Consider the following 13,372-nt stretch of genomic DNA (forward strand, 5'->3'; position numbering starts at 1 on the left):
AGCTCTTCAAGTGGAAAATATAGGCCTTTTTATTTCTACTGGTGGCTGGGTTTTATTACTGCCCCTTATGGAAAAAACATATATTTTTAATATATGGTAGGAAAAAGTATGATCCTTATATTTTCCATATATTTGCACCATATAATTTCCATATATTTTCAGTAGTCTGTAAAAATACTGAAATATATAAAAAAGGGGCCAATTTCTATATATGAAAAATAGGATCATACTTTCTACCATATATTACAAATATATGTGTGTTCCATAAGGGTGTGTACACATAGATTTGCCCCTGTTGACCTAACATTGAATTCAGTACAAGTGCGCCAGTACCTTGAAGAGCTGGTCTGTGATGACGTCATGGTCAGTGAGGCTGTAGAGCAGTGGGAACGGGTCATCAATTGCCATGGCGATCTCGGTGCGTGACATTCTGAGCAGGGTGCGCAGGTCAGGCTCTCCCGGCCGCTCCCATGGTGCACATCACCTTAACGGGGAGGGAGAGAGAGGGGGGGGGGGGGGGGGGGGGGGGGAGGGGGATCATTCCATGACACTTCACAACTAGGTCACAACAAATCAATAAGAATTTAAAGCCAACAACATTTTTTATTATTTTTTATGAGGAAGCACAATGAAAAGGTAACTTTTCCCTTTCTTTTCCTTTTTCTTTTTCTTTGCAGATTTTTATCCTTTTCTGTTTTAATTTGATCAATGATGTAAGCACATCAAGGCTAAAACAAAGTCAGAAGTACTGAACAAGCAATAGGCTGTATAGCACACAATGCTTCCCAGATATCAGGGTGGGAAGCGTAGCATTTTGGTAGAAGACTGTGGTAACACTCAGCAGACATGAATGAAGCTGAATATCTTATAAATATTTGTTTAAAAACCAAATCCGGCATAATTAACTAGAGTCAGAGTGACTATGATAAAAGAAAATATATACAGCATATATATATATATATATATATATATATATTAGGTAATTAATATAAAATGATTTATCTTATAAACAGCCTAGACATGTGCATTTTAGACATCATTTGAATACCCTGGAGTGTGTTACTGCACTTAAAAATTGTGACCCAACCGTACCCCACCCTTATCAAAGTGATTCATGGAATGGTTCTAAAAGTTCCAAGCTGTGTTGCTATGGTGACATATCTGCACGGGTTGGAACACTTGCAGCCAATGAAATTGCTCCTATTCTTTCCATTTTATAGAATTCATAACTGTGTACAACTGCTGAATTTTAACATTCTAATCAGTTCATCAAATAAAAAAAAGCTTTTTCGGCAATTTTAAATTAGTTAATAAATAAAGCTTACCCCCCCCCCCCCCCCCCCCCCCCCCCCCCCCCACCCCCATGCAAAAAGCAACTGTTACACTCAGATAAACTAACCTTCAGTTCTGATGACATCAAACTAGACGACAATGCACCCAGCAGTCTGCAGCTCTGGCTCTTTTATCTGTGTCTATATATGAGAAGAGAGAATTTACTCAGTCAATCTGATTGGCTAGTGCCTCCTAAACTTCTGTTATTCTGGTAATAAGGAAAGACTGATCTTGTTACAGTAGCCACAGAAACCAATTACTGTCTCTGTTATTGTATTGTGCTTTATCAGGGGTTTACACCTGCCTCAGCTGACTTACCCATTGTTTTCTGTTCTCTTCCAGCTTGGCTATGATGGTGATGGTAAAAAGTCTATCTGATGCTAAGAGTGGTCAAACCTAGATGCACCTTAAGTACAGTTGACTTAGCGTTATGATCAGCAATATTTATTTTGGTTTGGTTTGACAAGTATTTCAATTAACAAAATAGTAAACTATGGCAAATGCATAGTATATAGGAAAACTGCAAAATTGCCATGCACATTTACAGTGGTAAAACTTTCAGAAGGGTCATTTTAGAGACCTTTGATTTCTGGGGGTCCAGACTCAAACGTATTTCAGTCCCTGAAGTAAAACTGTACCACTTTGATATAAGTAAAGATACAGGAGACATGAAGCTGCTATCTGTCAAGAGCACCGCCTGCTCTAGGTGAAAAGTCAGTGCGTAAGCACCAGGTTTAGGGTTATATGGCTGATGGGACTGCTTGTTTCTTTTAGTATCGGTGTCTAATTTGACTCCAAAATATTCTCATTGTTCTTCAATTACCTTGTGCAAGTCTCTACAGTAACAAGTGGCTTGGAAGGATCTGAAGGGAGCACGGGATATATTAGTGTGACACTATACCCCAGCTGAGTGGCGCACCAGAGCTCATTAGTGCAGCTTGTCTGGAAAGTACACAATTCCTCCAGCGGTTTGATCACACTGCTCCACCAGTTTTGAACAATGTATTCTGTACCTCGCCCCCTGGTGTCATCTTCCACAGAACAATGTGATGTGCTGGTCTGAGTGTCTGGGGATGAAATCCCCAAGGGACATCGTGGAGGCGGTCATACGTCCATATGTATGTTTGTCACACTTAACACATTATTGCATATAGCTAGAGAGACAAATATCCCAATTGTCACAGAACTTGGAGTTAACATTATTTAGCATAAGTTATTAAGAATATGTGATTCCCTGGATATATGGTGGTGTCTGTATGTCACACCACATGTTTGCATATAACCAAAGAACCGCTTATCCAAATGTAATATAACTTGGTAATAACATTATTTAGCATATGTTATTGAGAGTATCACATTCTGGGATATATGGAGGTATCTGTCTGTCCACCTCTCTATGCCACACTTACATTTTTGCATATATCTTTGAAAATCGCTTATCAAATTGTGATTAAACATTGAATTGCTAATTTGTATTTTTGATTCTGTAATACTGTTGATATATGTCATGGGGATGTTTGCTGGCATATTGGGGAAGTAGTTTCCTGTTTTGTAATCATGCTGTATATTTCTGTGGGGAACAGCAGGAAATAAATGTATTAAACTTGTTGAAGAGTATTGTTCATGTCAAAAGGTCAAGACAAAAGAATGTGTTGTATAAATATATTGAAGTAGCTCGAATGCATTGTCTTCGTTTATCATTCAAAAAATATATTTAAAAACACACATTAACCAGTGCGTCAGCTTCAGTCGTCCTGTGATAGCCAGCAATTACAAAAAGTTACCATATACCTAAACAATCGTGTTAATGTTAATTAATTTGTAATTCCAAATTAATCCATAAACTTTATGAATGAACTTTTTTTTTTTTTATCATAAATAATTATTATCGCAGACCAGGAACAATAAAACGAGTTTTAAAGAAAATGAGGACCAAGATACATTTAGACATTTAGAGTTCTGCTGCTGTATCCCGGTACTCAGGAATCAGCGAATAAAATGCTTATCGACATAATGATATCTGCTTTGTTTGCATGTCGCTAACTTTTTAATTATTTGTGTTTTACACTGTTTGCATGTCGCTATTGTACCGTTCGAGTCGAATTACCTAACTTACTCACGGAATAAAACAAAAACCAAGGGAGACAGGCTTACGAGATGAAATCAGCAATGGCTGAAAAACCCTTTTTTTATTTTTCTCTGCGCGGCCAAAAACAACACACAGCTTCCGCTTCCCCTTACCAGCTAATACATAACTTTATTACTCCAGTAGATGGCAGTATAAGACCACAAATAGCTAGGGGTATGCAGTACTTTTTGACGGCTACACTATATGTTTGCATGTCATGTTTTAATTGCTTGACGTGTTTTGCACTTCTGGGCCACCGTAGTACAGGATAACGTAATACGTACGTAGTAAAGGATTCGCTGTACTTAAGACATTCTTCTGTGTAAAGTTAAAGCGCTGAAGAACTGCTGTGCAAAAACATGCCTCTCATTACTGGTAACGCCCCCCAGTCCTCGCTTGTTCGTGGCTGATTCTGTGGTGTGTTTGCTTTCACAAAAAAAAAAAAAAAAAAAGTGCGGGAGCTGCCCCGGATGGACAGACATTTGTACTCGTGTGCAGTTAGCTCCGAGTCCCTCCAGTTTTAACATTTATTTTCCCGCAGAATGGCGTGCCGGAGAGGAGCGTTGATAGTTCTGGAAGGCGTGGATCGTGCAGGGAAAACCACACAATGCAAGAAGCTTGTGCAGGCACTGCAGCAGAGCGGACAGCGGGCTGAGATGCTCAGGTTCCCGGGTGGGTGTCAATTCAGATGCTTCTTATACCAACAAAACTTTAAGTCGGGCCTCATTGTGGTTGTCTTGTTTGCTTTTGCACAGTAAAGAAACTCGCCTTGTCTTGAATTTATGCATTTAAAACGCCTTTTTTGCATGGACATGGGAATACCGTATTTATGTATTTATTGAAACTTCCTTTGTCTTGCATGAGATCCAAAGTAACCACCACTCACTTTATTATGCACAGGTAAGCGAATACTGCTATATTTGTAACCGGGCATACAGTTGATGTTACACCAACAGACTCTATATAGCGACATCTACTTTTTTTTTTTTTTTTCAACGTGTCCACTTTTCTGTTCTGGCGCATATATATTGTTGTCTGTGAGTTTAGTCGAGACAGACGCCTTGCGTGCAGTGCGCATTTCAAAAACTGGTTCAGTCATTTCATTTTCATTTTAGGAGGCTAGAAGTCCTAAGTAGAAGGCAGGGGGGTATGGTGCAACACCCCCCAACGAAAACTCATTTCAGGGTTTTGCAGGGGTCTAAAACTGCATATCCTGTGTCTAAATATATGCCTTACTAGGGACCCAAAATTCAAACAAGTGTATAACTTTCATTTTTGTATGACTTTAGGTGTCGAGATTTAAAGAGCAAGTAAAAATTACTTATATGTCTGAAAAGTAATTACAAAATAATTTATTTACATTAGAATTTTACAACCACGAATTTGTCTTAGCACACAGTACATTTCAAATTAAGTCCACATATTTAAGCAAACGTTTGGTTTTGCAATAATTACACACAGAAAAAAGTGATGAAAGAAAGACAGAACCAGACACCAATGAAACAGAGAAATTATATTTCAGGCACAAAAACAAACATTGTCACATTATATAGATACCATAATACCAAGTGAGACAGAAGAGAAATATGTGAAGCAACTTATAAATAAATAGACATAAGTAAGAAGCAGTATTAACTGGTAGTAAATTTGATTACAGAAAAGGTAAGCCATAAGCTGTATTTTGTTTTCTATTTTTTCATGCGTTCCATTTTTTCTTTTGCATGTTACACAAAAAAACACACATTTTAAGTTTGTAAAAATATTAATGGAACTAGCCAGTCCTTACATTTATTTTTAGTTTTCCAAGATTCTGAGTGTACATACTTTTCCCATGTCGCCGTTTCTCGTTAACTACCGAGTCCGAGAACGCGCAAGTGCATAAATAAATAATACATTTAAAAAGTTTGACCGCTGTTGATTTTACACTTTTCAGCAGTTCGTTTCTGTTGCATTTTTTGTAAACATTCATGCAATTTCTACAGTAAGTTGTATTATTTCTTTAGTTTTTAATATATTTTTTAATTCTGTTAACTGTTGCTTGATTTAAATTAAATACAAATAACAATAAATAATGTATTGGCATTCACTGAACAACGTAGCCTGAAAGTAAAAGTCCAGTACATAAAAGTTATAGTATATGAAATGGAAACTACTTCACATGGAAAAGAGTAACGTTGAAACAGAAAAACACTTTGGTGTACAAACTACATACACAAACGGTTTTGGAAATTTGTTATTCATTTTATTAATACAGTTTAGCACAAACCAACCATGCCACTTCTTTAGGAGATTAGCATGAGCTACTATAGAAAATCTGGAGCAGCTTCCCATTTTGGCTGGTGCTTGCAGTCTGATATAAAACACTGCAGTACACGGCTTACTAGCTTGAATTTGTATTAAATTAAAGTACGACTACTTAATGTAGAAATCACATGAACGTTTATGTAATACCCTGGACAAGGGTAAAAGTTATTAATGTAGATTTGTATACAAGACTTTCAATGTAATACTGTTGTAGCTCAATTTTGCCAGAATGTGTTGCCACGAGAGGCACTCATCGATGAGCCAACTATACAGCTGGTGAATGCGTAGGAGTAAAACGTTTCAAAGTGAAAACAAACACAGTGTTAACCCATTCATGAATGCCTACGTTTGTATACTGTGTGTCTATGTTTGCACCGTGACTTTTAGTACCCTAAAGGCCTGGACACACCAGCGCTTTGCTTCGTTTTTCTTTGTTTGATGCGCAGTAGTGCCACATCAGCGCCTCTATACCCAAACGTCAATTCCCTTTCCCGGGTTAAAAAAAAAAAGCACTTTTTATAGCATTACATTTAGTGCAAAAATACCCTCCCTCCCTCCCCCACTGTTGCCCTTGCCTAATATACAAAGAAAATATGGCTGTGTTTTGGGAAGACTTGGAAAGTGTCACATCAACAGGAGAGGATGAAGAAGTGATTCATACTGTATATACGTTTGAAAAATGCATTCCATTTGACTTGACCTTCTTAAAAAGGGAATTTAGATAGTCTCCTAAAAATAACGAAACCTTTGTCTTTAGTCATCTTAAAGGGTACATAAGGACCTTTTTATTTTATTGTGTTACATGTTCCCATGTGTTGCTACAACCGTTTACATAAGGTGTGTGTGTTGTTTTTTTTTTTTTTTTTTTTTTTTTTTTTTTTTTTTTTTTTTTACATTTTGACCACTAAATTTTTTAATTGCATTCCCTGCCTGAAGATGGCTTCACATGTAACCTCATGGACCTCTCAGAACTAGTACATTTCCCATCATCCTTCTGCATTTTGTGTGTAAACTGTCAATAATATTACTTGACCACAGTTTTACAGCAACTGATTATGCAGCAAAAGATCTGACCGGTACATCTTGTAGCTCATGTAGTGATATTTATCATTTTAATAAAGACTCAGCAAAACAAAGCACAGCAAAATAAAATAAGTTAATTGCGCAATGCGAATATTGTTTCCTGAATTCATTATATATGCTTGGTTTCTGATCGATCTTCTAAGTCCATGCATAAGACATTTTACAGTGCTATAACATATACTCGCTGTATTTCGTGCACTTCGATTAAAAAAGACGAACTTACACAGAATACGTAGGTTGTTTTTTTTTTTTTTTTTTTTAAAGTTACACAATTTCATAACTCATCACCAACATCGCTTGTAAGCTCGAAACTGATTGGTCCATCGCGGTTCACGGTGTCCATGGAAACATAACTCCGGAAACGAAATTCCCTCGGAGAAGGAATGTTTTACTCAATTTACATGCGTAATGAATTGTGGAAATTGCCGCTATTTTACTGGAAGACAGTAAACATTTTGAATACTATTCACTGGAACATACGAGCACGATAAAAACTAGCTTTCTTTTTCTTTTTGAAATAACTATTTTAGACGGCAATTTAGCCGGCTGGAAATGAGAAGGCTGCGGTCATGTTTAGAAATCAAGTTACTCGCCTTGCATAAGTTTTATTTTATTTATTTTTACGCTGGACGGTGCATTGATTGATTGCTAACTTTCGGAAAAACTAGTAATGCTGGAGTAAATATTTCAAAAACTTGCAGTAGATGTTGCAAAACCATAATTTCCCGTTTTCTGCAATGTGTAATATGTTAAACAAATAACAAATTATTGCAGGCTTGCTTGGTATATTTATTTATTTATTTATTAACCACTTCATAGTTAGTATCCATATTCACGTAAAGACATGTCAATTTAAAGGTGTATTGATAGGCTACATTTTTTTTAAATATATTGTAGAGAACCGCGGTTCCCGCAGGCAGGGGTTTCTCACAGGCGGAGGTGGGACACGAACCTTGGACCTCCAGCTTTGAAGCAGAGCGCCGATACCGCTGTACACAAGAGCAGACTCCCCTGCAGGCGCAGATAATGGGCTTATGTGTTCATTTTTAGATTGCGCCACCTACCAGCCCTGACCCCTACCCCGGTGCACACTACACTGTATGCCTGTGAGAAACCCCTGCCTGCGGGAATCGCGGTTCCCCACAATATATTTTTCATACAAGTAGGTTATAAGCCCATTTGATCCTATCAATTGAAGTTTCCTAAATAGTAATATCTATAACAAAATCACATGTTTTTAAGTTGAGACATTGTTAACGTCTTTATATTTAAGCATATATAACAACTTGTGTTTTTAGATACATAGGAGTTCTTCCTTAAGTTCTACGCAGTAGGAAGAGTTGGTTTCAAGTGATGTCCTTCAGAGGCAGTGTTCCAGTCCCACAGCTTTCACAGAATGGTGCTGAATTTCCAGGGTCATGATGACAGTAACTCCTTGCACTGTTTGTTCAGACAGGACCACGGAAATTGGGCAGCTGATAAACTCCTACTTGGAGAAAAAGAGCGACCTGGAAGACCACACCATCCACCTTCTCTTCTCTGCAAACCGCTGGGAGCAAGTGTAAGAGCCCCCTGTCTGCCTGTCTTTGCTTCTTCAAAGGCAATCCCAAAACCGTGCAGCATTTTTGTTTTGTAGTAAAATAAACACATATACAGTGCTACTCCTTTATTCTGCTATAGTTTGGAGCCATAGGTAAGAAACTGTCATTTGCGTTCCACCTAATAATGAGAATACAAGTGCTAGTGGAATCCCCCATGTAATTTATTAGATGGAAGCAAGGAATTTGAGCTATGAGAATGAAAACTGTGGCTAGAGTACAATGCCCATGATCTGGAAACGACACAGCATTACATTTGTGGTAAAGTGTTTTGGTAAAATAAAGATTTATTTTGTATAGTTTAAATCAACCCTGTTTAGGCAAAAATACTGTAATGTTATTTAATATATGTAGTTAGAAAAAAAGTATAAGGTTTTATATTTACTCCACCTTTTAGGTAATGGGGAGTTTTACAATAATTGACCGACCAAGTTCAGTTTGACCTTAGCCCTGTATTTCTTCCTGTTCATATCTTGGGGAATTGTAACACTGGTAATGCACTAGGCCTTGTCTTGAGTCATGAAAATGAAGAATTATGTGGACAGCAGTTCATAATAAAAGTACTGTAAATGTCTCTGACCTGGACACCATGTGCTTCTCTCTCTAGACCTCTGATTAAAGAAAAACTGGAGCAGGGAGTGCATCTCATAGTGGACAGATACGCATTTTCAGGGGTGGCTTTCACAAGTGCCAAGCCGGTAAGTGTATCGTGGAGTGCTGGGTACACACAGGGGGCTGCCACCCTGTACAGATATTACATACTGTAATTGAGAACTACTGTGCTACAGAAGAGTTCTGTGTGGTCTGGTCTGTGTCTCTGTTGTGAAGGGGTTCCAGTCTGGACTGGTGTAAGTTCCTAGAGAGTTCCATGTGGTGTGATCAGTGTCTCTGTTCTAAAGGGGATGAGTGTGGACTGGTGTAAGTTCCCGGATGTGGGTCTCCCGAAGCCAGATCTGGTTCTCTTCCTGCAGCTCAGCCCCACGGAGGCGGCGCGGCGTGGGCAGTTTGGCGTTGAGCGCTACGAGAACACCGACTTCCAGAAGGCGGTGCAGGCGCGCTTCCAGCAGCTTATGAGGGACCGCAGCGTCAACTGGGAGGTGAGAGGAGCCTCATACACATCTGGAGGGGCAAAGACTAAAGGGCATAGTTGAGATTCTATTATAGCGAAGAGGCTGGCCACTGCATAAGAGAGACAGGCTCTTCAGCAGGAGTGGTTATAGAACCTCACCTCACTGACAGGGGATTACCATCCGTAATGGCAGCACACCACACAACACTGCTTGGTATATTGCATCGTTTTTATAAAAATAAAACCCAATGCACCTCTCTGTGCAGGGTAGAATTTTTCAGTTGGGTATACTAAGGGCAGAGCTTTCCCCCCCCTCTCATGACGAAGTTTTGTAATTGACCAAAACCAGTAAGTGTGGCAACAGTTGTATTGTGATGTCTATTGGCAGGTGATTGACGCGTGCAGGAGCGTAGAAGATTTGCACAAGGAGATCAAGTCTCGCAGCAAAGCCGCCATGGACACTGCCGCATGCCAGCCTATCGGAGAGCTGTGGAAATAAGGCTAAGCCAATCCCAGACCTGGAAATAATTTACCTCGGTGTTCCAGGCACATGCATTACAAATACTATTATTTGTTTATTTAGCAAACGCCTTTATCCAAGGTGACATAGAGAGACTAGGGTGTGTGAACTATGCATCAACTGCAGAGACACTTACAACATCTCACCCTAAAGACAGAGCACAAGGAGGTTTAGTGACTTGATCAGGGTCACAATGAGTCAGTGGCTGAGGTGGGATTTGAACCGGGACCCTCCTGGTTACAAGCCCTTTTCTTTAACCACTGGACCACACCGCCTCACTGCATTTACAGTTTACATTTACATTTCGATTACTTTCGGCATACTAACTAATAGGTCATTTTACAGCTCCTGAGGTCTTAGCTGATCTCAAGAGTAGTGAATCTAAATACAGCTGCTGCAGAGATCAATAAAGTGCATGGAAATCCCTTTGTCAAACCAGGTGGGAGAGAGGGCATGGTTGCTTAAACAGGTTTGTAGGGGGCTTGCACTGACAGCCAATAATTTTTTTCCCAGATGACCTGTTTAGATTAGCTGTACCAGTATCAATAAAAAAAAGATTACTGGATATTGGTCTGTTTTAGATGACTAATATAACCTTTATCTGATTCACTGTTCAGATAGAATGTGGTGTTTCCAGGATCGTAACTGCAAACTTTGGCTCATTCTGGGTAGAGGGCAATGGGTGGGGGGGTGACTGAGTGGAATATAAGAAATGATCCTCATCAGAGTGGATGGGGGGAGGGGTTGGGAAGACACCTAGAAAACAATTACTGGTAAGTATAAGATGTTTAGTATGTGTTCAGACGCACAAACAGAAGGTAATCACTGTGGTATCTTTTAGGTTGGTACATTCCATGTTGCTGTCGTCATGCTTTTTTATGTTACCACTGGGTTTTTTTTTTTTTTACCTTCTAAACGCAGGTTTAATTTTATTATAACCCTATTGCAGTCTCTTTTTCAGGATAATTTGTGGCAACCCAACCAATACTTGCCACTGTTTTACTGTGAGGTCCCTTTTAAAATGTCCAACAGTCCTAACCTCCCTGAAATTTTTGTTGTACTTTTTATTGATCTGTAAAGGTTACTTTTCTTATAGCTCATCTCTTCAGCTTGGACACAGAAATAATATGAAAACTTACTGTTACAACTTACCAGTTTAGGAAAGAACATGAAACTGTTATAAGTGTATGCTTAAACATGTAAATCAGATACTGTTATTTGATCGTAAGTATGTTGGAATTCACGTTATTCTAAACCAGATAGTGGTCTGAAACTTGAACACACTATGATGCTTTTACTTGTACAGTATTTTGAAAGTGATTCCTTTAGTTGTATGTAGGAACAGTAAAATGGGTTGAACAGCCATCTGTGTTAGTTATGGAAAACGTTATGCAAGATTGCTGTTGAACAGTCATGACAATGAATGGAAGTTTTTCAAAAAAAATGTAAACACTTTTTCTAAAAATATGACAGATGTAACTGATGAACTTGGAAATGTGAAAATCTATAAAAATGGTTACTGTCTTCGGGCAAAGAGAAATCTTAGAAATGTAATAATAAATGTAAACTGTGTTTTGAGAAGACATAGATACTTTTAAGAACATGAGAACAAAACTTACAAATGAGAGGAGGCCATTTGGCCCCTCTAAGCTCATCCAGTTCCTAGTAGCTGAATGATCGCAGAACTTTGTCAAGTTGGGTCTTAAAGGAACCAAGTGATTCTGCCTCAACAACATGACTAACCCATTCCATACCCTCACTATTCTCTGTGCGAAGAAGTGTCTCCTTCCATCTGTCCTAAGTCTATCTCCAGTTATTGCCTTCTAAAATGTTTTCTATTTCAGATGTGTATTAATGAGTGAGCTGATTCACTAAGTCGTAACTCAAAACGTTTATTTTCTAGGAAAGACAAACAACTGGGGACAGGTCATTTATTGTTCATTAATACTGTATATTGGTATCCATGAAAACAGCATTGTGTCTTCAATGAAGTCATTGAAAAAGACAAAAGAGTGATTTTTAGTTTCTTTTGGTATTTCTAAATTCTTCAGAAGGTAGAAGATTTTAAAAAGCAAGATGTCCTACAAGTGCTATACATTTATTACCAAGACATTTTACTGTAACGAGGGAATGATCTGTACAGGGCTGCCAACATATTTATAAACACAGCAGTGAATGAATGAATGAATGCCCCATCCTGTTGCTGGATATTCTAAGAGAATTGATATAGTGTGGGTTACTGCTAGGTGGCTTGCTCATACTGTGTTATGTAAAGCAATTGTAGCTAACAAAATAGTTTCTTAAAGTTTCACTGCCTTGCATATCAATTAATTATAAAGGTCTCAAAAGTGTGGTTTTGAAAGAAACACATTTGAGCAAATGTGTATCTGGTACTACAGTAGGTTAAATAAATCTGTTTCCAACCAGGCTTTTAGTCTTGCACTTCCTGGGTCATTTTTGAATGTCTTCACCCCTTTACTGGCTTAATTCCTGTCAGTAACCAAACAATTGCTTCCCCTATTAACTAATGCTTTCAGCCAGCAACATGGTCTGACCCAGGTGTCACTGCTGGGTGAAAAAAACCAAGGAGGTTAAAGCAGCAAGAGACTTCCAGGAAGGCAAGGCAAGCAAACCGTGTACAGCGTGCTGGAATGCTGGACTTCTGTTTTAAAATGAAAGAACGTGTTTGCTGTAACACGTTTCATTCACATCAGCTCAAATGCAACATGGGAAAGATTTCTGTAATCATTTTGTTAACTGCAATTACTTTAAGGGAAGACAATCCTTAAATGCAGTTCAGCTATCACTACCACAACATGAGCCGTTCCTCTTCTATATAATACTTTATTTCTTAAATGAGCAATTGTTGTTTTTTTCCCTCCACCAAGGGTAGAATGAATGTAAACTTAGTATTGATTAGTCTGCTGTGTGTAGCAGTTTACCCTAAAGTGGGTTTGTACGCAACTTAAATAGGCAACTACAGCAGTTTTCTAACAATCACACATTCCTGATTGGAAAACAGCTTATAAATGTGACATGTATATGTTGCTTGAACTTATCGCTTTGAAGTAGAACCCTACTCTACAACATCATGAGTCGTTTTCTCTTTGCCTGTGTTACAGTAACTCCAAATCTTGTAGGTTTGTATTTTAAACCATTCCTCAGTACCAGAACAAATGCCTGCAGTCCCATGCTTTAAGTATCCAACTAGAATTAACATTTTTTCACATGCTTTCTCACTGGCACCTAATAAAACTGATTAACCACAATTGCTAAAATGATCTGAAATTGGAGGCAGCCAGTTACATTAAGACACCAAGCAACACTGTCTATATTAT

At 38.4% G+C, this 13,372-nt stretch overlaps 2 protein-coding genes across 5 annotated transcripts in view; one reads left to right on the forward strand and one right to left on the reverse strand.

Annotated features, from left to right (window-relative positions):
• The window catches only part of aire (autoimmune regulator), an 18,105-nt gene extending 15,742 nt beyond the window's left edge, over positions 1-2,363 (reverse strand). The window contains exons 1-2 of the mRNA XM_059034214.1: positions 2,346-2,363; positions 334-465 (exon numbers count right to left, since the gene is read on the reverse strand). Of these exons, the coding sequence (XP_058890197.1) occupies positions 334-465; positions 2,346-2,363 (150 nt within the window). The remainder of the gene's footprint in view (positions 1-333; positions 466-2,345) is intronic.
• A 1,358-nt stretch (positions 2,364-3,721) lies between these two features.
• LOC117417158 (thymidylate kinase-like) lies at positions 3,722-12,476 on the forward strand. Of its 4 annotated transcripts, none has more exons than XM_059034615.1 (6): positions 3,722-3,740; positions 4,002-4,132; positions 8,300-8,408; positions 9,053-9,143; positions 9,345-9,542; positions 9,903-12,476. In XM_059034615.1, exons 2-6 carry the CDS (start codon positions 4,003-4,005, stop codon positions 10,011-10,013), a joined length of 639 nt encoding a protein of 212 aa, XP_058890598.1. In that variant the 5' UTR covers positions 3,722-3,740; position 4,002; the 3' UTR covers positions 10,014-12,476. The 4 variants fall into 4 exon arrangements, with proteins under 4 accessions (XP_058890598.1, XP_033884946.1, XP_033884948.1 ...); XM_034029055.3 differs by lacking the exon at positions 3,722-3,740 and adding an exon at positions 3,741-3,877; XM_034029057.3 differs by lacking the exon at positions 3,722-3,740 and adding an exon at positions 3,761-3,835.
• The last annotated feature ends 896 nt before the right edge of the window (positions 12,477-13,372 follow it).

Source organism: Acipenser ruthenus, chromosome 12, assembly GCF_902713425.1.
Source record: "Acipenser ruthenus chromosome 12, fAciRut3.2 maternal haplotype, whole genome shotgun sequence".
NCBI lineage: Eukaryota > Metazoa > Chordata > Actinopteri > Acipenseriformes > Acipenseridae > Acipenser > Acipenser ruthenus.

Excerpts from the sequence above, each read along its gene's own strand:
- LOC117417158 (XM_059034615.1), top strand. The coding sequence starts at position 4,003 with ATGGCGTGCCGGAGAGGAGCGTTGATAGTTCTGGAAGGCGTGGATCGT. Across the intron at positions 8,409-9,052 it reads GCAAACCGCTGGGAGCAAGT|ACCTCTGATTAAAGAAAAAC; the intron begins GTAAGAGCCCCC and ends TTCTCTCTCTAG. Across the intron at positions 9,144-9,344 it reads CTTTCACAAGTGCCAAGCCG|GGGATGAGTGTGGACTGGTG; the intron begins GTAAGTGTATCG and ends TCTGTTCTAAAG.